Below are 27,033 nucleotides of genomic sequence, written 5' to 3' on the forward strand. Positions count from 1 at the left end.
CGAAAATGCACGTTTCTGATTGGTTAAAAATCCACACAGGTTTAAACATGGTCAGCTGAATAAGGCTCAGGGTCTGGTAACGATATATTTTAAAGCATTAAAACTAAGTAAAGAGACGTGTAATACACAGAATATATCATTTATAGATAAATGACACCCTCTCAACAAGAATTAAAAGAAAATAATCTAACAGCTGTCGTGAAATGAGTTTTTATTTAAAGTTGTTGCTTCATGGAATAGCCTATGTGATAATGAATTTTAAAGTGATTCATAAATAGTGACAAAAATGTTAATTTCATTCTAGTTTTTTTTCTGATTATATTTTTCATCATTGATTTGAAACCAAAGACCACAATCTATGTACATAATAATACTGTCAGAAACCCACGTGTGAACTCGTTTTTCATTCATTTTTTTATGTATGTTGTTGTCATGATGTGATGTTTACGTAGAGTCTACACGTGTAAGGAAATGACCATTCTGAGTCTAGCTGGAAAATCACAAGGACGCGTGGACACCTAATATCATATTCATTTGTGTGTGAAAATGATCATATTTCAAAACTTTTCGAAATCTGCTACTTCGTATGCAGTGCACGTGTCCTCAGTATCTGGAAATATTAGATATTTTTCCACAGTTCTTATTGGCTAAGGGGGGATATTTAGCATATCAATTATTTAATAAGTTGATATTACTGTAGCTATCATACTACACTTGTAAACTCACATATGTCTGAACGGCCGAGTTCCTCAGGGTGGTGACCTACATTGTAAGACCATCAGTCTTCTTCTGCTTATAACCTTGAAAACATTCACTATTTCTTTAATAATTGGCAAATAACTCATGTTTCTCCTTGTATGATATTTCATTGAAAGCATTAATCAATTATACATGTATCCGACATTCGTAGCACTAGGGTACGTGTGTCAAGCTGATCAATGATCTTCCGGTTTAAAGCATTGTTCTTTGTTTCGATCTACAGTGTATATACCGTCGATTTTCATGACAATCTTGTAGTAAAAACACCCCCAAATTCCTCAAAATAATGTAATGTTATTTAATTTAGTTTATATAGTTATCTATTAAATGTATTTATTCACTCTTCACTTATTTTTTTTTTTTTAATTTTATTTTCTTGGTTTGGTTTGTTTCAATTTCAGTTTTTTTTGTCATCCAGTCATTAAATATATTCATAACTTCATATTTGGATAGCTCCAAATCGGGAATATTTATCTTTATTTGCTAACACAAAATATCTGAACGTGACTTCAAGCAAGCACCCGCTAAAAGTTAAATGCAGTTTGTTGTGGCTGATTGACAGATTCAGGGTATTGTCTCTCCAGATTCTCCAAGGACACAATCATTATAATTGTTTGACAATTTTAAGATTCAAAATACCAGAAACATATATACATAGAGATTGGAAACTCCTTCTTTGTCTTTGTTGACAGGCAGAGGGACATCCGGTTTATAGGCATTTTGCCTTGGCTAACCTCTTTTAAGTGTATTATTTTAAACATGATATTTTTGCATCAACACAAAGTTAAAATATAATATCATGGTTTGATGTGATCAGTTTTCCCGATTGACTGTGTTATTTAATACGATTTTTGAAAGCATGAAAATAAGCAAATTCACCTGGTTTTTCGAAAATCAGGCATTCAAAACCGGAAGTGCGTTTTATTTTATTAATAAATAAGTTAAAATATTACTTTTTCTATCCAAAATCGTACTCAAACCATCTGAAAATTACTGAACTTTTGCAACATATCAAAGTTATTCTTCTATATTCAACTATTTAAGAGTTTATCTTAACACCCCCATGCACATACAGAGGTACATCTGCCGATCGTAGAAATGGAGGAGTTGCCAATCTCTATGTATATATGTTTATGAAAATACGACCAAAACACCACATGAAGACATTAAAATGTTTTTTAGTCATTGTATTATAGAAAATAGCTAAATAATTCTATCCATTCATATTTCATTAAAACTAAGTTTAATACATGTAAGTCCAACTGTACTTTCCCCGCCTATACACTCTGTTCAAAGGGACGTAATTCAGCAAAAAAGTCCCATTTAGTATGCTAGAGATACCTCGCTTCTATTGCCTCCGAAAATTAAAACAAACCACAGGCGTTTGGCTCTATAGACATATATAATAATACTGTGTCATGGAGAGAAAGAAATGTCTTTAGAGCCAAACGCCTCTGAACAAACCCTGTGGGAGACCTCGATAGTCCGCTCATTAATATTATTTTAGTATTTGTATTTTCTATTGTTAATTCTATATCACGTGATCGTGTTAGTTTTAGACCTGTGTGCATTGATAAAAGAGCGGAATACATTGCAAATTCGGCAATCTATTTTCTCTACACGCGTAGGATTATGCCATGGTCCATTTACTATTTTACTGATATATCTGCTATAGCAGGTGACATATCCCCGTTTGGCAACAAATGACTTGGAATGGAATTCTCTCCCGTCAAATGTATTATTGCAATTTATGTATGAATTGAAATAAGCAATTAATACGTTTTAAACTAGAAACATACTGCTGTTCATATATGCTCGATCGATACAGAAATGCGAATACAAAGTTTTCTTCATAATTAAGATAACAATGAAACATGTATCTCTCTTAAAATACAAACATCGGATTTATAGATTTCTTTTTTTCCCGAAACCTATTAAAAGACATTAGTCAGTCAGGCAAATTGTCGTCTGCTACCTTATGTGACGTCACAAACAAGATCCCTCTGATGTAACCATGTGACTTATAGCGCGTGACATAATAATTATCGTGACGTCATAGTTAGCCGAAGCCTAACAACCAAAAGATGCGGTAAATGGAAGACGAAGAACGCACATTTTAAGAAACAAGAATGAAGCTGTTTGACGTTCGTTATCAGTTGAGGCAGCAACTGAATTTTAATCGAAACAACATTAACAATATTTCAAGTGAAATTCAAAGACGATATAAGGTAAGTCTTGTAAAAACTGGTGAGAAATTAATGTTGAATTGTTTATTATACTTGTTAATATTGAGTTGTTCTTTGTTACTCTTCATTGCGTCAAATTATTTCGAGACTTGTAATTGCGCACTTAACGCTAAATTAACATTAAACAAGAAATTATTTGGCTGCTATTGTTTAATTATAATTCATAATAATAAATTACTGAATTTTTATTTTATAAAATCTATAAATGCTAATTTTGAAGCAGCTAATTAATTAAGAACTTCCTTTTTGAATTCAAAGAGTCCAGAAAAACTGTCCGTATATATCCGAGAACATTTTAATCATACTCGACTATTACTAGTTTTATCAAGTTTCCGCTGACTTCGAGTTATCGATGTTTCATTGAACATTGAGAGTGTATAAGCTTGTTTCATAAAAGAGTATACTAAAACCCGGTTAAAACGAACCTATCTCTGGGGACCAAAGTAATCACTTCGTTATAAACATAGTTCGTTATACACATATTGCAAGTTACATCACTGTACTGCAGGTAATTAGTCTTTATTCAGAAGGTCTGGGATGTAGACAGACGAATTGTAACTGACCTTTGACTGGAAATCAAACTTAAAACGTTATCACGATAAAATTTGTTGCAAGCGTGATTGTTATAAACATCAGTGGCGTAGGAAGATGAAACGTAATGGGGGGCAAAGGTCCTCAATATTTTGTAACCACCACCCCCCTCGCGCCGCACCTACAGGAGGAGATTAATTCAACACACAACAATATAGACTTTATATACTTTTTTCATAAATCATTAAATATAATCCTTGTACACATTTATAGATAGTGAGGTCGCTAAATGGAAATTAACGAATACGCAAATTGGCCAAATTTGCGTGGGAGCGCCGAAGGCGCGAGATTTTGGGGTCTGGGGGTCGACCCCGGGAAAAATATTACGATTTAGAATGGCTGAGATGAGTTTTACAATGTATTTTGATGATTTTGCGATTGCCCGAAAGCACGAGATTTTGGTGTTTGGGTGGTCTGGGGGTCTCCCCCGGGAAAAAATACGATTTAGAATGGCTAAGATGAGTTTTTGCGATGCATTTGATGAATTTGCGAGCACCCGAAGGCGCGAGATTGTGGCGTTATGGGTCCGGGGGTCTCCCTCGGGGAAAAAAAAAGATTTAGAATGGCTGAGATGAGTTTTACGATGTATTTTAATAATTTTAAAGCGTTCTTACCATTGAAATTTTTTCGATTTAAAGTAACCTGCATTTATAAATGATAATTCTGATAATTGTGTCGTCATATCATTGTGCAACCCTGCTCCAACGCTTCCTACGCCCCTGAACATGTTTCACTGTGTGGTCTAGTCCGATTAGATACTACAGCTCATATTGCCGTAACCAGGAAATAAGGTTTACGCCAGGGATGTGCGTTTTGACCTTTGTTTTAATACGGTTAAGATGGGACGTTTTTATTAAACAATATGAATTGTCAAAGTATTCAGACTAGGTAGGCTGTTGTAATTCGAATTATTCTTAGATAATTGTTAAATTTTTGTGAACGCACAACGTTACATGAAGTGCGGTGTGCGGATGAAGTCTATGCGATGTTGTCGGTACGGCTATATCGTGCATGCAGGATGAGCGATGGAAACGGCTTCTGTGCGAGAGCGATTGTTGTTGACGCATAAGAAATTGCAAAAGGAAATTGAGTATGCATCGTAAGCATATGTTGGTTGGGTTTTATTCAAAGCTTACAAAATATCACGTAGACGAACTTTTGTCCGTGCAGTACCGTACCTATATAGCTAAACATCATCATGACTACTCAGCAAGCCATTCTATTATGTAAAAAAACCCATCCATTTCTCTTTAAACCGGCGACTTACGTGGTTCTCTATTTCCGACTGCTAAGTCCCAAAATCTGCGGTGTATGGTGTGCGGTACGAAACGCATAAAGATGCGATCTGTACGATATTATGTGCGCACACGATCCAAACCGCACAAATCGCTCATCGTTGAAACACCGCAAACAGTGTAGAATTGGTGATCCCATAACTGTACAAACATGTACATGCTTTCCATTCCTTCATTAACTATATTCAATTTTCTAACATTATCGCTTCATTGAGACAATACGTTTTTTGTAACAGAATGTTATACCAAGCCAAAAGCAATGCCGTCCGAGACCAGGATGGATACAAAAGAGGGTCATGGTGTCCGTGTGTCAACCGTCAAAATATCCGGCACCACTTGACCTTGGAAGTCTCGTGCTTGACCCAAGGTCAGACTCAAGAGCAGTCAACAGAAGCAAGGTAAGCACGAATCCTGATATAAAACTGAGTTAAGTTTAACAGTCTTGTCTATAAAAAACAACCATGAGTCAAAGTCTTTAGAGCCAGTGGTCTTTCTGCACAGGCCAAGTTGTGTTGAAATTGGTCATTTTGGACCACAAGAACTGTTGTTAGTGTGTTTGTGATCTTAATACATTTGTACAGAGGTGGTCGCTCACAAAGGTTTTACTGTATCTGAAATAGAGAAGAGTTACCTTAACTCTAGAACCCTGTTATCATACTGGTGTCTAGCCGGGGTTTCTTTAGGTTTGAGAAACATTTGTTAACGTAAAGTTCAGTATCTTTTCGAATTGTAAAAGATGGAGTATTTTGTAAAAAAAAAAAAAAAAGCAAATTTCAACATAATGTATGCAATTTGTTTTTACCTTAAGAATGCACATGCTAAAATTTGTCTGACAAATATGTTCACTAAAAATCTCAATTTAGTCACTCATTATTAGAATAAAACACGTAATCAAGATTGTCCATCTGTTTCACAGACATTCCGGAGAAACATGATACAAGAAAAGTTCCTTGTGATGACCTGCAAGCCCACACCTGTACAGGTAAACACTATGTTTATATAACGAGTATCTATTTTCTGTATTACATATTGTTATTGTACAGGTTTCTCGTTCATTACTTTTTCTATTACTGTCTGCAAATCGTCAAAAATATGATGCTAAAACAATAGATAAATTATTCTTTCCAGAGAAACATAGTTCACGATCTTCTTGGACCCGGTACATTTGGGGACGTCCCCCGGTTACCATCAATGTTGGATGAAGAAAATCTCATTGCACTTGCTCTGGATTTCCAAAGCCTTGATGAAGCAAGACGACTGAGACCGTCTGTATTAATTGAACCGTGGATGTTCGGTCCAAGTTGTTCACCACGACAGGTAGAGCTGAAATATTTTTGTTTGTGTATATGTATAATGAATCAGCGTATTGAAGATATAATTTTCAAACGAGTAATGATAGATATTTCAAATTCAAAGAACTTCAGTATTCTCATCTAAAGATACTATATATATATAGCTATTACCTATAAATAATACGCTGTGCATGGATATCAAATGAGCTGTTTGGTAAGTAAATTGTCAAATATAACATATTAAAAGAAATACTAATTGATTTCTTCAGAGAGACGAAGAAGGAAGCCAGTCTGTTCTTATTGAACCATGGATGTTTAGTCCGAGTTTTTCACCACGAGAGGTACAGCTGAAATATTTCATTTTTTTTTCCAAAGATAAATTATGCAAATTTAAATTTTAAAACTTTCGCGCTTCTGATATAGCCTAATGTGATTCTTAACCTGTATCCGTTGATAAGAAAATATAATTTTATTTGTTTTTCCAATTTATATAAACTTAAAAACCGGTAAGAGAACAGGATGTTGACCATTTTTATTTTTCCAGGTGAACATTGCACCAGAGATATCTGAGGAAACAAGTGTTGTGTACTCTGAAGGCAGCTCTTTGGTTGGTGTAGACAGTTTAACATCCTTATCTGCAGCCATCAGTGTTTTGTCTACAAGTCCCTATTCCGTAAGTATTATTAATCTTCTCGGAACAAATGTAATGTAGGTCAATTAATAAGATAATGACGCCCGCGTATTTATAATTTCATAGCAAATTCGATGCAATTTAGTCAATATTTAGGTTTTTTTAGCAAAAGCGAAAACGGCAAAAGGTTTAAAGATGTTTATAAGAAAAATCAAAGGAGATAAAAGCAATATCATAATAATGTGATTGCTTACAGTAATGCATTAAATTAACTTAAAACGAGGTGGGATGAATGACAAAATCTGTTGTTTTGTATGAATGCTTGCTTCTTCAGGTAATTACGACCCCAAGATCATCGCCATCGAGTAGATCATCCTTTGTTTTATCGAGTTCCTCTATGGTGGCTTCTTCCAGTGATCTTCATTATTCTGATGTGGAAAGTTATAGTTCTCACAGATCCACATCAGCATCAGGAAATTATGTGATTACTGGAAATCCCCACTCGGTATGTTAATGGTGGTCAACTGTTCAGTAATATCACAAAGAATGAAAGAAAACCATTTGATCAAAAATGCAAAGTATTCCGAAGTCTATGAATTAATTAAATTCGGAGGATTATATGGTTTTCACAGATAAGTATTGTATAGCTCAAGTCTTGTTGTTTGCTGCTATGTGTTTTCGTATATATATATATATATATATATATATATATCTATGCATAGTTTCAAAATAAAAAAAATACATTAATGTGACAATTCCACGTTATAAACTGTAAATTGATGTTGCTATTTTCAAAATGTTTGAAGATGGCGTTTCACCTTACCACTTCTGAAAAATGGATGTGGTATATGTTTCACAATACATGTAATTAGATATTGAATGTTTGATTCTTCAGGTAATTTTGACTCCAAGATCCTCGGCATCGAGTAGATCATCCATTGCGATACTGAATGCCTCTCTGGTGGCATCATCAACTGAGATTTATTATTCTGATGTGGAAAGTTCACACAGATCCACATCAGCACCAGGAAATGTGATTGCTGGAAGTTCACACGCAGTATGTTAATGTTGGTCAACTGTCCAGTGATATTAAAATACATAAATAAACATGAACAAGAGAAATAATTGATCAATAATATAATTATTCGGATGATGATATGTTTTTAATAAACAAGTATAGCACAAGCTCTGATCGCTCGTAACCACGTGTTGTCTTATCATTGTGGATTGTTTCGAATTAAAATTATGTAAAAAGTTCAGTGATGTAACACGTACATATCATTATCAACTGTGAATTGATGAAATAGTTCAGGCAATTCTAAAATGGTGAAAAATTGACATGTTGTATACTAATGGACTTTTGTATATTGTATATATTGGATTTTTTTTAGATTTCCATGGCAGCAATAGAAAACGAGCTGATGGCGCTTATGGATTCGCCCCGTGTAGTGCACCAGCAAACTTCAACTAGCTTGTGTGGTATGTTTAGTCATGTGTAAACAAGAGTCTAATTAATTTGTAAACAAAGTGTAAGAGACTTCCTTCTTTTTTTAATTATTATTATTTGATACGTACATTTGAAAATTGCCAAACACGGTATCGTCTCATTGAAATCTGATGAATATTATGCTTTTATATGAACTTCAAAAAATATTACTTTACTGAAAATGGTCCGTTGATTTAGTATTAATAGGTGGCATGGAATACCAGTACCAACATTCCCACTTCAACTTTTCTGTCCTTGGAAACCAAGTCAGAACCGTCGACGCAACAATTGAGATACTGTCAAGCGTTGACTTTTTGAATGAAATCAACCCAGAGAATGGAGGCCTAAATATCCTGGGATCCGGTGTGTTTGGGTCGGTGAGTAGCAATAACTTCTCGAGAAGAAGGAAGTAAATTTTAGCAGATGTTTTTACCTCATTAATCCTAATTATTAGAAATTATTAAATAATATTTCAATATTGCCAAACAGGGTATCGTTTCATTGAAATCTGAAGAATATCATTATTTTATATGAAATTAAAACGCAAACATACGGTGTCTAAGACGTTCATCAACTATCCTTATTACTTAAACATTAATATTTAATATTATAAATCATGAAATAAATCAGGAGTCATCACACTATGTAAAGGATTGAACATTGCGATGCCAACAATAAATGTATGTCTAGTATTCATAAGAAAACAAGAAAATGAAATCGTAGTTTTATCCAGAAATAATGAACTTCTGAACAAGTCTCTACAATTCATTTTCAGGTCTTTACTTCAAAACACCTCGTCACGGGCAAAAGGGTGGCCATCAAAGCCTATCATAATGAAGATATCAAACACATAGTTGCCGAGGCGAGGTATTTACAACTACTAAACACGACAGGCTTTACGCCACAACTTCTCGGGCTTCTCCCCAACCCCGTAGATCCCAGAGAGATCTACCTCGTGATGGAAATGGTGGGGGAGGGGGTCACCCTACGTAAACGTCTAGAGAAGAATGACCTTAGTGAAAAAGACAAACTATCAATAGCATTAAGACTTGTCATTGGACTACACAGCGTGCACCAGAAGAAAGTACTAATCAACGACATAAAAGACGATAATATCATCATATACGGCACTGACCTCAGAGCAAAGTAAGTTATCGTAATGTTTTGAAGTACTTTGAACATAACGAATAATATGCTAAATAGATAGATGTGTAACCGGTGACATGGGGAATACACATGCTGCTAATTGCATCATTGCATCTGAGTTTTTCAAAGATAACTGCTGTTTCTATGGATATTATTCTACGGAATAATTTCCTTATGAAACAAAAGAGCATTTGGAATATAGAGATCTTCAATTTTTAAAATTTGATATCAGCAATGATCTTATTTTCACCTTTTGTTATTTAACTTTTGTATTACAGATTCATTGATTTTGGCCACGCCTCTTGTGGATTTGAAAAGACCTACAAAGGGGACACATCTAGGTCTTTCCATCTGGCTCCAGAGGTAAGGAACCACAATCCAACAACCCCTGCATCGGACGTATATAGTCTAGGCGATACTCTGGAATATTTCTCTGTCAACAAGCTCAATAGTCTTGTATACAGATGCAAACAGCATGATCCTGTGGAGAGACCATTACCTCCTCACATGGCCGGGGAATTAATGGTATTGTTGAAATAGATAGCTCACTATGTACTGTGATACTTACATTTTGTATATATTATTGTTAAGTTTACACTTTACTTTTGAAAGTTATTTGTTTCACTATTTGATATATTATAAAATATTTTTTATTCAATATTCATAATAATAGGTGTTTTCCCCCCAGATATTCACATTTACATTGTATTTTTTAAGGTTGATTGTTTTTCAAATCAATATTTATACATATTTCATGTACATCTTAAGTTCAATAACGTTCGAAACAGTGTGGGTCGGTGATTTTAGATGGGTGGGTGTGGCATACCGTGCTGTACAGAACAGGATGCGATCCTCTGGCACACTGTGAAAAGTTGTAAGATCGTAAGTCACTGGCGTGGATGGAATAAGCCCGTAAACTTGGCCTGCTGTACAACAGAGATTGCCACTTTAAAATTTATAATTATGGGTAAATTGGATTGGTAATGTTCTAATTATTTATATTGCTTTATCTGAGACTTTCTATCTTTCACATAAATGATTATTTAGTTATTGTTTAATTTATGTAGTGTTCTGATTATTTATTTTGCTTTTTTCATTTATTTTTCTTCATTAATGTTTCACAACATCACATGTAACTGTTTATAAAGATTGAACACAAGTAAACACAATTAATATGTGTAACGTGAGTATTGTGTATCAGCTATTGTTTCAACTGTGGAACCAGGAATTTTACCTTTTTTCTCAATTTTCCAATAAAATTACTATAAAATATTCCGAATGATCTAATAGCTTAAAATGGAAAACTATCTATACAAAATTAATTTCAAAATTTATCTAAACATTAATTTCAAGTTGAAGTGATGCTACTATTTTGTGTATTTACAATATATCTCATTTAACATTTACAATTACCTAATATCTGTCTGTATGGATAGTAGACAGTTGTCATATTGATACCTTATAACATTTGTTAGCTAGTAGTTTGAAATTTACCAATATTTTATTTTAAAAGAATTTCAGTAATTGCTGGAAATTTATTTTTACAATATGTTTTCTATGTGAACTTCAATATTCACAGTAAATGTTACTAGATGATGATTGATCTCATTTTTTTTTAAATTTCATAATTTTAATTATATAATATCAGTTTTTGATAATATTTTTAAATCTTTAAATATCAGTAATTATAAAGTTTCGTTTTGGATAATTTATTTTCAATGTTGATGACAACAACCGCAATTAATATTTACATATGTTGATAATAAAATATATAAATGTAAGGATTGTGTCAAGTTGTTTTTAGATCATTTTACCCAGGAGTTATACCCGCGATATCGCCATTGGCTTCGTCCGTCGTATGTCTCCTAACTCCAGTGCCATATTAATGATGGTCAAAATACTAGGCATGCAATGGCGTGTTAGGTAGATAATGCAATGAAATCTAGAATTTTTGTTCTGATCAAATGCTTTTGTGATAACTCAACGAACTCTACATGTCAAATATAACTAAAAAAGAACTATTAAAATAAAAAATGGCTGCCTGTCGGCCATCCTATTGACATATCGGTCCCAAAATGTAATATGCATAACTAGGATCCTATGGAAATATAAATTTGAAATTTGAGAAAGATCTCTTGAGAACTTGATGAGAAATACATGTCTCATCTGTCGATGGAGAACTAAAAATTGTAATTAGTTATAGTGTCTATAAACACACAATTAAGGATTGAATCTTGCTTTGGTCGATTTCACGAAAACAAGATTCAATCCTTATAATTTAATTTACTAAAACTGATCTCTTCAATATCAAAATTAATTTTTGTCTCGTTTTTCTATGAAATCATCACGCTGTAATCTAAGCCAATCAGAAGCGACGTTACTAACTGAGACGCCATTTGTTCCTTTATTGGCTGAAAAAGTAAAAATTTGAAGCCAATGAAAATTTGCAGAAATTTTGAATTATTTAAGTATAACTCATAACTAACGATGAACAGGTACAACAAAGGCCTAGTACACACTTTACTTTTTAATGTACAGTACAATAGACCCAATGTAACACTTAGGCTACGATGCATTTCTAACTGGGATGGTAACAACAAGTCATCTGAAACCTAACGTCACTTACTCTCTGAAATATCCCAAATGTCAAAGGTGTCGCATCGACTTTGCTGTCTTCGTCATCGCCGTGATTAGAAAAAATAATCGCCCATCTGAAACCTCCCCATTTTGATGGTCTAGAGGAAGTGTTCGTAATGACAAGTCATGATAACTTTTTTGCGGAAAATGCACGTTTCTGATTGTTAAAAATACCACAGAGGTTTAAGCATGGTAGCAGGTAATTGTACAAGGTAAGGGTCATATAGACAAACTTAATTAGCAATGTCACAATGACAACCTCACTTCTTCATTTGATGAATTTTATCTTAGCACCTGTCATTTGAGATATTTCAGAGAGTAGTAGTGCTAGGATTCAGATAACTTGGTACCGAGAACAGGTAAATATAATATTGTAATTATAATCTCGAATGAAATGAAGACAAGTTAAAATTACATAATATCGAATTAAAACATCAACATGCTTCTACGTTCTCTTTATGTTACTAAAGCGGTACAAAGCTAATTTTTAATATTAATTATGTACAGAATGTATCAATTTTCCTTGGAAGCCCACATTGATCTTTGAATATTCATAAGGATGCTTCAATTTGATGTAGTGAAAACCTGAGTAGTCCCATATTACCTAGGTCCGATTTCGGAACGAATGACCAACCGACTTAGGGAAAGAAAAGTTTGTTACCGACACCAATGTTTATTTGATACAACTGGACATTTTAGTGTAGCATAAGATAACAATCAACGAAAAAAAAAATAAAATAATTTCATTAAAAAGTAGAAAACAATATAAAATAGTCATAAGGCGTTGATGTGTAATTAGATATTGGATGAGCAGTAAGGAATGATGGATTACATATTAAAAATAAATATCAAATTATATTTACATGTATATAGACAATATTTGTTAAATTACATAAATTGGTTTTCACGCAATTCCATACAAACTTTCATTCATACTTTCAGCACTATTTGAGACGAAGATGCGAATTCTTCTCTATCATAGTAAAACTTGTAACGAAATATAAAATTCAAGTGCCATTGAGGCCATAATAGTTTTTTTTCTCAAAGAGAACGTTCATTAAATATAATTTGTACAGCAAGTATTTTGTTCACAGCATCTCTTATTGTTCACATATATTTACATTGTACTTAAATATCACTTGTTTAGATAAAAAAAAAAAAACGTTGTCAAGCAACTTTCTTCCGAATGTACCCTGGTCTGAATACGGCTTGTCCAGCAAGCATTTTGTATAGGTATACACAAATCAAAATGGTAGTTTTAAATTTTCAGCAACTCTCGTAGGAACACTCCGGAGAACCATACGCACTTAAACAGTAACACTTTCCGCATTTGTCCACGATGACTGTCTGTCCGAACGGTATAAATGTATTCTGGTGGCGACATCCTATATTTAAAATAAAGAGGAACTTATAGAAACAAAATAACTCTAATTACATAATTGTAAATGTTTAAAAATAACAAAAATATATTTACAGAAGTTCTGTTTCAAAATCGTATTGCGTAAAAGACCGTATATTAGTTTTGTGGAACACTTCTATAACTTTTATTTAATCATTTTTTGATATGAACGTTATACACATACTGCATTTATAGAAATGACAAGAAGTTTTCTTTAGTGCATATTCCTAAGTTAATAGTTTTAGTGATGATGATAGATTAGTATCTGTCTTACTGTACTAGGAACAAAATTATTTTTCAAACTGTACCGTATACTGTTAAGGTCCGCCTTGCCCGACGCCATGGCACTACTTTATCTTGAAATCAAAATAGTATTACCTCGTTGATAGTTACCAAGACATACTGTAGATTTGTCTTTCACATTTACGGCAAAGAACAATACATAGTTGGAAGAGAGACTTACCCTGTCGACACTGGCAGTTAAGGTTAGGTATCCAGTCAGGGCACTGCCATAGATCAGCGAATACACACTCTTCTCCTGAAGCACAACCCCGGCTGTAAATAATTGTAATCAATTTGTTAAGTTGTAAATCAGAAACAGAGATTTATATTTCTGTCAAATATTTTTAATATTTTTGTTTTTCATTTTCCTAAAATTATCACGCTCTGGAACCGGGAAATTAATACAGTTATATGAGTATTGACTTGTATATCAAATACATCAACTGAATATTGATTGATTTACCTCGTACGGCATTGAGATGCTGTTGCTGGAATTTTCTGCATCATATTACGACGAAGTTGCAAGAACTCTCCGGTCACAGGAGGTAGGATCTGCTGCTGAGACGGAACGGCGGGAATCTGTGGGATGGCTGGAACTTTTGGTATTAAATGAATTTTGTGTATAATTTGTTGTGCAGGCAGCAGGACTCCATGAGTACGTGGAAAGATGATTTTTGTTAGTTTCGTCATGTGTCTAATTACTGGTCTGAACTGGCGATAAAGATGAAAACTAGCTGGGTCTATCATCAGTATGAATGTGCCGATAATGCATACTAAAAGGATGAATACATCGTGTTATTTTTCCTTTCCCCTAAACAAAATGTTAGTGTTCAAGAATTTCAAAGCAAATGACTTGTTCAGTATTTTTAAAGAAAATAATCTTGCGCAAGAAGAATTAAGCAGAGTAGATTTTGTAGTAAGTTGCTTATGCTACTCAATAAAGTATCAAACAAGTTGTGTTGAATGTTGGATCTAATTCATTCGTATATATTTCGCTTGCTTTCGTCATTCCGCCAGTAGTTATGACAGCCCGGTTATCCAGGGTCATCCAAACACATGACCTACGTACATGGAAATCTACATCCATCAATCATCTGTCATGCTCGACCATCGCCCGGTCGTCCTAGGCTCCTTATTGGCTAAAGTTGACCTTTGATATCCATATCTGTGATGTCAAAACCTTCCCTTTCATCTAATCCATTGAGAAATATTTCCATATACGTTAAACACGACCAGTCACGTGAAAATTACTAGAGGTGAATCAAACATTATTTCCTAATATGGTAGTGTAGTACTATGGACACATACATATGGAATTAATTCAAATCACACCCATTAGTTGTTTGTTTGAGGTGCCAACAATAGCCGCGATGACTTAAAGGCCCACTACCGTTCCGAAACGGCTTTTAATTTTTAAAATGGGAATGTAAAACAAGATCGATAATTTTGTAGAGTCTTAAAAATTATTAACTTACCGTTAATACTACATTTATCATCACCTTCTGAACGATTTGATTAAAATAAATACAATGTTTATTTTCATAACGCGGGTCGTATTATGTTTCCCACCGTCGTCCTAAATACCGCGCGGTAGTTGACTATCACTGCGCCAGACGGCAAAACAGCGAATTGACTATCCACTGTTTTCATATATTACGCAGGAAATCTTGCATATGTTTGGTGTCGTAACCTTATTTTAGGTCATCGGTATGCATTTTCTGATGTTATTAATATTCTTTAAGAAACCTTTATATTTTGCTCCGGAAAGGTTGTGGGCCTTTAAGGAGAAAGTTCAATTAAAAATCAATGCCAGTTTCATGAACATTCCTTAACTTTAAGGAATTCCTTAAATTAAAATTCTCCTTAGGAAGAAAGCATCACGGAATTTATGGAAAACTTCTTAAGTTAGGGAGCCTCGTTTAAAACTTTATGCTTTGCTATGGAGAATTTTAAATTAAGGAATTCCTTAAATTTAAAGAATGTTGATGAAAGTGGGCAATGGTGACATAAAAAAAACTATAATCAAACATAACTATATATTAATGTTCATGAGTTGAATGTGGTGACCACCAAAGCAAATCAAACATAACTATACATTAATGTTCATGAGTTGAATGTGGTGACCACCAAAGCAAATAAACATATACAAAATGTACCTGTCAAACTTGGGGAGTCCCATAATTTCAATCAAAACATTAAAGTCTCCAGTTTTAAAAGGATGACCTGCACAGGTCAAGACATTTCCAACACAACTCCAGTTTTCTGTTTTTTTTGTGTGAGGAAAAACAAATAATCCAACATTTATCGTATCTGATTTCTCTTTTCTTCAATTTATTACTGAAATACTGCAGATTTTTTATAACAATAATTTTATTTTAGCATAATTTTTGTCATAATTAAAACATAAATATTGAAATTAAAGATGCTCCACTGCCGACAGACTATAAATGATACTCATCATTTGAACAACAATTGGTGTTTAATCGTCTATATATATATGTCTAGTTAACACAAAAAATAATATAAAATAATTGATTTTGCTTTTTGTGCATGCGCAGTCAGAACTTAATTCTATATAGAACATTGTGCCACGAAATTTTTTCGGAATCCAATTAATTATTTCTAATATTTTTATTTTGAAGTAAAATTAGAAGCTCAAACTTTCCAATGGTGGTAATGGTGTAAAGTAACTTTTGTAACTGGAGAAAAATACCAAATCGTCTGATCCTGTTTTTTGATAGTGAAAAAATAACATTTGTCAGCGGTGGAGCATCGTTAAATTAATTGCAAAGTGATAAATATAGACGTTACATCATATATATTAAAGTTACAACAGACATGTTTTACTAATGTCTTATATATGATTTGTGTTGATAACATTGCTGTTACACACCAACTGGAGATCTCCAGTTTGCCAACCATACCCTTGACAGGTAAAATAAAACCTTTGCCGATGAAACACATCCGACCAAATATCATGAACTACATACACCTTTACAATATCCTGTGCTATTTTATCACAGACTATATTATAATTTATATTTGTCATAAAACAACAATATTTTGATGCTGCACAAAAATTACTCTTGGACTATTATTACAGCGTAGCAATTGCTAAAATGAAAAAAAAGATAACTGCTCAAATATTTTTAGCCCTATTTTTGGTTGTTTCATTCTTACAAGCTTCAAGTTATTGACATGACAAGATTCATTATGGTAAACAACAACTGACCGTTAGATATGGCTAGCTACACATGTTCACTGGTCACGTATACGAACGGTCGACTAAGGTCAGTGATGAGAAACTTAAAGATAATCAATTATATTTCGATAATTATTATTCAGGGACGCTAAATTCGTGAAATAAACAACTCCATGTTATATTCTTGTCAGATGAGAAGTTTTCTGATATGGATAAGTATGTTTATATAAGTATATCGGGAATATTTATTATCTGATAACAATTCTGTGAAATAAAAGGTACAACAACTTTGATGTAGATGTAATGAATATAAACATTGAAACAATAAGTGAAGCTTGTTGTACTCAATTACAAAGTGACACAATACACAATATACTGTGAGCCTCCAAAAAATATGCAGATACGTATACACAACACACAACATACAAGGAATGCAGTCCTCAACAGAAATCACGAATGCTTTTGCCAAATTTACCTAATTGCCTTATTCAAATGAATACTTTGAGATAATTTAATTGGGAATGTCTTAATATAACCCAATTGCCCGACATTTTGGGTTACCGACATCTTATCCTTTCTGGACCAAAATGACCATTTTTGCCCTGTCCAACATTCCCATAGAGATAGGAGTGAATGTGCAGAAACTACCAACCAGTTAGGAAGGATATTTAATTGTATATAATTCATTAACATGACATTTTCCTTATAATCCATTTTTGAACTACATCTAAAAAATTCAGAGGAATATGAGCGAAATCATTTATCTTTTTACAGACATCGTTAAATATTAATATATCCAAATATATCCAAACTTCGATCAAAGTTGTAGTGAGGATTAAGGCAACTGTTTTCGGGTTGGATGAATGACGCATGTTCAACGCCAGGGTATTGCATATGTTGCGAAATATTTAGCACAAAAAAAATCCAGACATCAGAATCGTGAAAATATCTATCTTATAGAGGGCAATAGTATATATCTGATGTAACTAACTAAAATATATAGCAGATTACTTATCCCACATCCAGCATCGGTGAGCATATGTACGCTCAGATTACTTAGTATTTAACATACTTGTGAATACCGTTCTGTGTTGTTGTAAACATGGCGACCCCAAGAGAGAAATGATTTGTAGAAGTGTTATTTTGACCTGATCTACTATTTGATTTCAGTCTCCTTTTTATAAGCACTGACGGCCGTGATTTTAAGTTTTTTTTAATTTATCTGACTGGTCAAAAACCACGTTATTCTTTACCATGGTACTTCATGCATGCTAGTTAGATTATCATTGTCCGCCGGTATCAAAATTTGAACATATTTGGCAATTAGTCCGGGCACGTCTCGTTCAGTTCACGTCGAATGATACTATGGACTAAGGCAAAAATGTGGACCAAGGTGGCTTCACTCTGAGGCCGTTGCTCCCACGCCCTACAGAAAGCTCCGAAGGCAGAGTCGTATTCCTCCAGTTGTTTGTGGCAGTACCCGAGCAGGTTGAATGCCACAGCTTTGTTTGTGATGTCTGGAAGACTACAGCACCATACCATGTCGTCACGTGCAACCAACATATCGATGTTCCGCTTCAGCTTCATTGCACACCAGAATTTGAGGAAGCACGCGTACACGGCAGGATCTATGGCCACCATCTGCCGCATACCAGAAGATAAGTCGAAAGTTACACTCAGTTGTGTGTGAGGAAGCATTTCCATCTGTAGAGGTTGAGGAAGGACGTCAATTTCAAATCGTAAGAACAGAAAGTCTGACAAGTTTTGCTTACTTTGAACGCTTTCATCGGTGATCAAATTAAGACCCCTCGTTGCGATGTCTAAAAAACATGTAAAAGCGTTACCGGTAAGTAAAGTTTCATATGGGAGTCGCAATCGAACGTAAGATCTGCATTTCAGTGTCGCGACAACAGATCTGATCATGTCATAAGCTAAGTGTGTATTTCCGGCTGCAACATTTAAATGGATGATAGTGATATTTTCCATCAAAGCTTCGTAATCAGTTAATCTGTGTTGCGACACGGGGATACACCTGATGTTTGACGTCGTTTCCTCATAAACGTTATTTTGTGTCCACACAAGCCGTCTACTAATCAGTTCCAAATCAGCAATTACATTTGCGGTCTTTTCTAGAGGCAAGTCATGATTCAAACAGGCTTTCTTGATTTTATCAACTGTCGTATTGCAATACTGTATTGATTTATGTATAGACTGTTGGCATGCTAACGGCATCCTCATGTTTTCACTTAATCCACTAAATAAACTTGTAAGGATTACAGAAAATACATCTTCAGATTTCAAATCTGCGTCACAGAATTCTACTGTATCCGATGCAATCTCCTCTACACTGTTTTCCGGAAATATCTCATTGAATGGTGGTGTTTCACACAACAATGTCATGAGATTCGTTTTAGCATGATAGCATAAACTTAGAACGGTATGTTTTTCTGTTGTATTGTACCTCTTTGCCAACAGGTTGCATATCCGGATAAAATAATTGGGACAGAAGTCATTTCTTACCGATGCTATCAACCTATCTAGACATAGTTGTACTGTTTTAAGAAGCCTGTGAGGGACCCATAAGTCGGGAGGTGATTCCTCTATTACCCAGAACACAGTTGTCTTCAGGATATAGGACGATATGATGTCACCTATTTTGTCCTCAAAAACAAACTTTTTAATTTGTTTAAGCAGTAGGTAACACTTCAGTTGCGTGGAGTTAAAATCCCAAATCAGGGCTTGTTCTACAAGAACAAACGACAACCTCCAATCAAGATAAGTACGGTCACATTCTTTGCACCCAACCGGAACGACGTAACAGCCATTCTTTACATGTTCTGTTACAAAGTTAGCAGAAGGCCAGTTATATTCGCGCTTTCTTTCGGCCCATTCTTTCGCGACAGCAGGCCACTTGGGACAAGGGATAGATATCACCGTATCTACTTTATCTACTGCAAATATGTTTGGTTTCAATCCTCCCCTAGTGACGGCGGAGAGTGACGGTCCTGTTACAATTTGGTCGATTAATACACCCGATAGTTGCAGGGTTTGTTTATAATGCTGGCACAAATTGGTAAGGTTTCCTCCAAAATTATTCAAAGTGTCTGGGATTTTATTCGAAAGATAACGAACATCTTCATTTTCGCGTTCATAAAAGGCTTCCGTGGCTAATAGAGTAAATATACTTCCCTCCTTCACGAGCCTCATTCTAACATAACCGATGTCCTTGTTACACGGCTCCATCCGAAACTGCCAGTGGCCTTGAGGTACAGTTGAGTTTCTGTCTTCATATGCAGCACTATTAGCCAATATTGCCATCACATCAGCATCACATGTAGTATTGTTAAAGGCGGACATACTTATCAGCCCTTCCCCTGCACTTCCTATCAGTCTGTTTTCCAAACCCATACTTGGCATATCGAAATGGATATTAACGATATCAGTGATTAAATGTAAGAATGGCCAAAAGCTTTTGATTAGTCTACGATGCTGACTGGAAAACCCGCACTTATCAAGAATATTACTTATGGCCAAACTTGCTGCCGGATGATCTTCTTCATTCTCCATGTTCAAATCTGAAAATTTAATTATATCCATTATTTATAATATCCAGTTCTACATAGACAATATTTACCATACGAATTAACATAGCTTTCGCAGATTATGCAATATACCATCATATTAGGTGATCTTCCTGCGTACTGATTAACATAGAATAAACTAACCTATTTTGCCGTGGGGGCCGTGGGGGCCGCGGTGGCCGAGTGGTTAAGATGTCCCGACATATTACCACAAGCCCTCCACCTCTGGGATGCGGGTTCGAATCCCATGTGGGGCAGTTGCCAGGTACTGACCGCTGGTCGGTGGTTTTTCTCCGGGTACTCCGGCTTTCCTCCACCAACAAACCTGGCACGTCCTTACATGACCCTGGCTGTTAATAGGACGTAAAAATAAAACAAACCAAATATTTTGCCGTGTGGCAAATTGAAATAGCAAAGACTAATCCCCTCAAAGTGTGTTAAGTATAGCCACAGTAGAGTACTGGCCTCAGAATCAAGCAGTCGGGAAAATAAGTTTACAAAACATAAATTAACTTTCTATTGTCGGTATAATGTGACCGAAGGTGATTTGTGCCTTCGATCGGTAACAATTTACAGTTCGTGCTATTTTCGAGGTATTAGAAGACGATGATAATGATTATTCCACTGACTCTAACATCACGCATGTAATTCATATCGCTTCATTTAAATGGCCATATCAAAGAAGGACATAACAGGAAGTAAATCCCATAGTTGTTCCCTAGATGTTCCTATCAACAAGATTGCTAGTACATTTTGAGATACATTTGGGATCAAATTTTGAAATCTAGTGTCAATATAATTTAGAACTTACGTTTCTGTACGGTCTCATTCATATCGACATAATTTAATTTGAAAAGGTGTCCACACATATTCCATATTCATGATGATTTCTTTCTATCGTTTTATATAATTTTGGAAAAGTTATTGTTCTTTCAGAAAGAGAGAGGATAGTACAATTTTACGAAGTTGCTTTCTTTACTTGAGTGTACATGTATCTATTAAAAACCATTAGGTTTGGTGAATTAAGATGTTAACATAATTCAGCGACGTGGACAAACATGTATGATGCTTTATAGAAATAGTAACAACACAAAATAGTTCTTGTTTAGACAAAATAAAATACCTGGATTTAGATGCTTCATCAACAACAACGAAGGACGTGGAGTAGCTATTTATATCTCGGAACAAATGACAGTCCAGCAAGTAAAATTTACAACAACCTTTGAAGAGTACCTAGCTGTTGAAATCAAGTTGAGTAATGGAGACAAGCTACTTATTGCAAATATCTACCGTAGCCCCAACAGTACAGCTGAAAAACAGTACACCTACCTAACAAATTTAATGAGAGAAGTGTCAAGTAGAAACGTAAAACACGTTCTGATCACTGGAGATTCCAACTTTCATGAAATAAATTGGACTGACTGGACAACAAGTACGTCAGAAAACCATATATCTACTCGTTTCTTGGAGTGTGTTCGAGATACTTTTTATATCAACATATCCAAAAGCCTACCAGATATAGGGAAGGTCAAAATCCATCTGTACTGGTTCTAGTTTTTAGCAACGACGAACAGATTGTCAACGATGTTAACTATCTTCCAAGTATCGGAAGGAGTGACCATATTTTATTGTCTTTTAAACTGAGTGTATCACATTGTGACCATCATACTAAACAGGAGAGGAGAAATTATCACAAAGGGCATTACGACGCTATACGCGAAGAACTAACCTCTGTCAACTGGCTAAACATCATTCAGGTTGAGGACATGTCAACGAACCAAGCATGGAATGTTCTTGTTGAAACCATAACCAAACTAATTGAAGAAAAAATACCCGTGAACAAGACATCCCCAGCTAGGAAGCGTTGGAAGCCCCATCTTGACAACGAAGCCAAGCAGTCAATCCGACAAAAAAGGCGGAAGTGGGTCCGATACCTTCACTGTAAAACAGAAAGCAACTTTAATGTGTATCAGAGAGCCAGGAACACTGCAACACGACAGATTCGACGTTCACACTATCATTATGAAAAGAAACTAGTGCAAGACATTAAAGATAACAGCAAGCTCTTTTGGAAATATGTCGGAGAAAAAACACGAACAGGAATGTCTATAACCAACGTGGTAAAAGCGGATGGTACTAACACCACTAACCACTATGATACCGCCAACGAGCTGAATAACTACTTTGGATCAGTCTTTAACCCACCAGAAAGTGAAGACCCACCACACTTCCAAGAGAGACCATATCAAACAGAACTTGATGATATCGAATTCGACAGGAGTTAAATTGAAAAAACTATAAAGAAATTAAACCCTAATAAATCTCCAGGGCCTGACATCTTTCATCCTAAACTTCTTGTTGAAACTTCAAATGAAATATCACAACCTTTGGAAATGTTATTCAGGAAATCTTTAGACGAAGGAAAAATTCCAGACGACTGGCGAATTGCAAATGTAACTCCTTTATACAAGAGTGGGAATCACAACAAAGTGGAGAACTACCGTCCAATAAGTCTGACTTCAATCCCAGGCAAAATTCTCCAAAGAATCATTAGGGACAAGCTCGTAGATCATATGGACAGGAATCATCTCTTCACAGAACATCAACATGGCTTTAGATCTGGTAAATCCTGTACTACCAATCTATTGGAGGTCCTTGAACACTGAACAGAAGCCATAGACAAAGGGAGTAATGTCGATTCGATTTATATAGACTTCAGTAAAGCTTTCGACAAAGTCCTTCACAAACATCTACTTAAAAAACTAAAGGGTTATGGTATCACTGGAAAAGTACTGAAGTGGATAGAAGACTTCTTATCCAACCTACAACAACGAGTTGTTATTCATGGTGAAACTTCTGGACTTGTAGATGTGACTAGTGGTGTACCACAAGGTAGTGTCTTAGGTCCTGTTCTATTTCTGATATACATCAATGACCTACCCAAAGTAGCCAACATAGCACAATAAAATTATTTGCTGACGACTCTATTTTTTTTAGAAACAACAATAACCCTACTGAGTCTCAAGAACTTCAAGCAGACATAGACAATGTAGTCACTTGGACTAGAGACTGGAAAATGGCCTTGAACACTAAAAAATGCAAACACCTCAATATAGGTAATCTAGAACAAGATACGCATTATTCCTTCCCACAAAATGAACAAATAGAGAAGGTACAGTGTGAGAAAGATTTAGGTGTACTTTTTGACAACAAACTTAAATTTAGTCAGCATGTTAGTCAAGCAGTTAACAAAGGAAATCGCATACTGGGGCTAATATTCAGGGCATTTGTCTATATAGAGATAACTATGTTCTTAACCCTTTACAAAAGCCTGATTAGACCTAACTTAGAATATGCAACCCAGGTATGGTCTCCACTGCTAAAAAAAGATCAGATCGCTCTTGAAAACGTCCAACGAAGAGCTACTAAAAGAGCTCACTCTATTGAAGATCTACCATACCATTCAAGACTTAAAAAGTTGGGACTTCCCACCTTAGAATATAGACGTAAAAGGAACGATGTGATCGAAGTCTATAAAATTCTGAATGGAATAGATAAACTAGATAAAGACAAGCTATTTACAATGTCTTCAGCTAGTACTAGAGGTAATAGTTTAAAACTCTTTAAGAAACAGAGCAGGACTAAAGTCACACAAAGTATATTTAGTCGGCGAGTGGTAGATTCGTGGAACTCCCTTCCAAACTTCGTAGTAGAAGCCCCTACTCTGAACTCGTTTAAAAACCGACTGAACACTCACTGGAATTCAGTACCATGTAAATTTTACCCCAGTTTTTATATGGCGCAACCGGACAATAACTCAGTAAATGAACAAAACGCGCCACAACTAGCTGGAACCAGCTAATAACGATGTCTAAGAAGAGGTAACAGGTAACAGGTAAAAAACATGTCTGAAGAATTCACATTAAAATTAATGATATCACTTGGTTTGGTTTCTTGATTTGACCGTGTGCACTCATTTTTCTGCACTATGGACGTAAATATAATAATTTATTTATAAGCCATTTTAGCTCTTACGTTACCCGTGTAAATTTATAATATATGCATTCAAAAACTCTTATTTATTCGTTAGTATGAAAATCACGGCACTAATACATTTAAGTTCCTCTCATATGCTCTTTAAAACTTAAATTTCATCCGGAAAGGTATGCATCCGGCCGTAGTAAAATCGAAGTCTACTATGTTCAATTATAATATATTCAAATAGTGATTTACACCATCATCCCAAAAGAATGTGTCCTATCAAATTACCAAAGTTATTGTTACACAATAATGGAATCTGCTTTATCGTATAACTTGATATATGACTTAACTTTTGTTGCTATTGCATAGCCTTTGGGATCAAACACAACCATACAAATTTCTATGGGACGATAATGTAATAACATGTATGCTAGAATAGATGTTTTACTAAAATTAAAATTCTTCAATATAAACGAGTTGTGGTATTCCAAAAGAAAAAAAACCCAACTATAACTTCTTAATTCAGTTTTGACAATTATCTGACAAGTACATCGAACTAAACCCAAATAAGAGGAATAAAGTTTGATGAAATAATTACCCATTCAGGCATTTATTGGTACAGATTTTATAACATAAATGCCAATACAAGATAATATTGTGTATGGTTGTTGTAGATAACAATACACCGTAATATACCTACTTGTAAGTAAACTTTAGCTGTTCTTTGTGTCGTGATTGTGTAGTTGATGTCCATACACCTTATTCATGTATGCAATTTTATAAATATCATGGATCCTGATCATTTGGTATCTTTTCGCAATCAAATATCCATTTTGTCAACACTTTCATGACGTAATTTTATCAAATGTCATTCTTTGGAAGGCGTTTTTGTTGATTTCGATTTCGTTCCATTTTTTCTTCTCCTGTATAACAATCTATGAAATTTCCTTTTAACGTCTGAAAATATGTGATATTTAAAATAAGGTAGTCGATGTGATTAGCACACGTGTTTTCTTTATTACTTTATTAACATATTCACTTCTTTTCATATCCATATCACCTGTACTTTGTGTTCTCATCAGTCAAACCCTGAACTTTCCGAACTTATATCTAATGTTGACCATGTTACTAGTATTTTTCTATGCTTCAAAATGACAGTTTACGTACTTCACTGTCTACTGACGTGTCCAGATCACTATATACCAGCATGATATTCCACTTCTGTCTGTATCCACATTATCCGCATTGTACAGAAAAGGTTATTCCTGTATCAACATTGTAAAGGGAAGATTTTTTCAGAATCCTCATTCTATTTTATATCTTGTACGTATATATAAACAGGTTCGATTCTTCCTGTTGCCGCAACACAGTTTCTTTTTCTGTATCCACATTACAGTTTCATTTCCTAAACCCGCAAAACGGTTTTACTTCCTGTATCCACATTACTTTTACTTCTTGTATCCAAAGTACAGTTTCTCTTCCTGTTTCCACAGTACAGTTTCTCTTCCTGTATCCACAGTACAATTTCACTTCCTGTTTCCACAGTACAGTTTCTCTTCCTGTATCCACAGAACAGTTTCACTTCCTGTAATCACAATAGTTTCACTTCCTGTATCCACAGTACAGTTTAAATTCCTGTTTCCACAGTACAGTTTCTCTTCCTGTATCCACAGAATAGTTTCACTTCCTGTATCCACAGTACAGTTTCACTTCCTGTTTCCACAGTACAGTTTCTCTTCCTGTATCCACAGAATAGTTTCACTTCCTGTATCCACAATAGTTTCACTTCCTGTATCCACAGTACAGTTTCACTTCTCGTATACACAATAGTTTCACTACCTGTATCCACAGTATAGTTTCACTTCTCGTATACACAATAGTTTCACTACCTGTATCCACAGTAAAGTTTCACTTCCTGTATACACAATACAGTTTCACTTCCTGTATACACAATACAGTTCCACTTCCTGTATCCACAGTATAGTTTCACTTCTCGTATACACAATAGTTTCACTACCTGTATCCACAGTAATGTTTCACTTCCTGTATACACAATACAGTTCCACTTCCTGTATACACGTTATTTTCACGTCCTGTATCCAGACATTACTTGTTTATTCCTAACTTTCCACATTTTCCTTCTGTTTCAACATTTCATTTCATCTTTTCTGTTTCCAAATAGCTTCTGTTATCTTCTGTTATCTCAGTCATACTCTCATTTTTCTTGCGTTATCCTCAATACACTGTACACCCAGTAGTACCCATATTAAACATTAACTTTTATCCGCACTAAATATTCACTCAACATTCAATGTTCATTACTTCCTTATCTAATTCCAAGTCTAAACTTGTGCTTCATTTACATGTATATATGGACGTTAGACTTTCAATGTAAGATTAAAACACCAGTACAATACCCTCATATATACATGCATATGTGCAAAGTGTTGAGTTTCTTTTTTGATTTTTTTACCATTTAAATACCTTAGCAAGGAACTATTGGAT

At 34.8% G+C, this 27,033-nt stretch overlaps 4 protein-coding genes across 7 annotated transcripts; 2 read left to right on the top strand and 2 right to left on the bottom strand.

Moving 5' to 3' along the window:
- Positions 1-2,827: 2,827 nt before the first annotated feature.
- On the top strand, positions 2,828-7,183 carry LOC138324433 (uncharacterized). The gene is made up of 7 exons (XM_069269501.1): positions 2,828-2,987; positions 5,128-5,289; positions 5,808-5,873; positions 6,020-6,208; positions 6,453-6,524; positions 6,728-6,860; positions 7,149-7,183. Exons 1-7 carry the CDS (start codon positions 2,889-2,891, stop codon positions 7,181-7,183), a joined length of 756 nt encoding a protein of 251 aa, XP_069125602.1. The 5' UTR covers positions 2,828-2,888.
- LOC138324583 (hormonally up-regulated neu tumor-associated kinase homolog A-like) lies at positions 7,155-11,179 on the top strand. Its single transcript, XM_069269634.1, has 6 exons — positions 7,155-7,319; positions 7,710-7,871; positions 8,206-8,293; positions 8,499-8,677; positions 9,076-9,446; positions 9,725-11,179. The coding sequence occupies exons 1-6, from the start codon at positions 7,212-7,214 to the stop codon at positions 9,984-9,986; spliced, it is 1,170 nt and encodes a 389-aa protein (XP_069125735.1). The 5' UTR covers positions 7,155-7,211; the 3' UTR covers positions 9,987-11,179.
- A 787-nt stretch (positions 11,180-11,966) lies between these two features.
- On the bottom strand, positions 11,967-15,542 carry LOC138323947 (uncharacterized). The gene is made up of 3 exons (XM_069268902.1): positions 14,228-15,542; positions 13,946-14,037; positions 11,967-13,468 (listed from the first exon to the last, which is right to left on the bottom strand). Exons 1-3 carry the CDS (start codon positions 14,509-14,511, stop codon positions 13,350-13,352), a joined length of 495 nt encoding a protein of 164 aa, XP_069125003.1. The 5' UTR covers positions 14,512-15,542; the 3' UTR covers positions 11,967-13,349.
- A 325-nt stretch (positions 15,543-15,867) lies between these two features.
- Positions 15,868-26,716, bottom strand: LOC138323946 (uncharacterized). Of its 4 annotated transcripts, none has more exons than XM_069268899.1 (3): positions 25,229-26,716; positions 20,692-20,897; positions 15,868-20,541 (listed from the first exon to the last, which is right to left on the bottom strand). In XM_069268899.1, exon 3 carries the CDS (start codon positions 20,531-20,533, stop codon positions 18,290-18,292), a length of 2,244 nt encoding a protein of 747 aa, XP_069125000.1. In that variant the 5' UTR covers positions 20,534-20,541; positions 20,692-20,897; positions 25,229-26,716; the 3' UTR covers positions 15,868-18,289. The 4 variants fall into 4 exon arrangements, with proteins under 4 accessions (XP_069125000.1, XP_069125001.1, XP_069124998.1 ...); XM_069268900.1 differs by lacking the exon at positions 20,692-20,897 and adding an exon at positions 22,277-22,486; XM_069268897.1 differs by lacking the exon at positions 20,692-20,897.
- Positions 26,717-27,033: the final 317 nt, after the last annotated feature.

This window comes from Argopecten irradians, chromosome 5 (assembly GCF_041381155.1).
Source record: "Argopecten irradians isolate NY chromosome 5, Ai_NY, whole genome shotgun sequence".
Classification (NCBI taxonomy): Eukaryota; Metazoa; Mollusca; class Bivalvia; order Pectinida; family Pectinidae; genus Argopecten; species Argopecten irradians.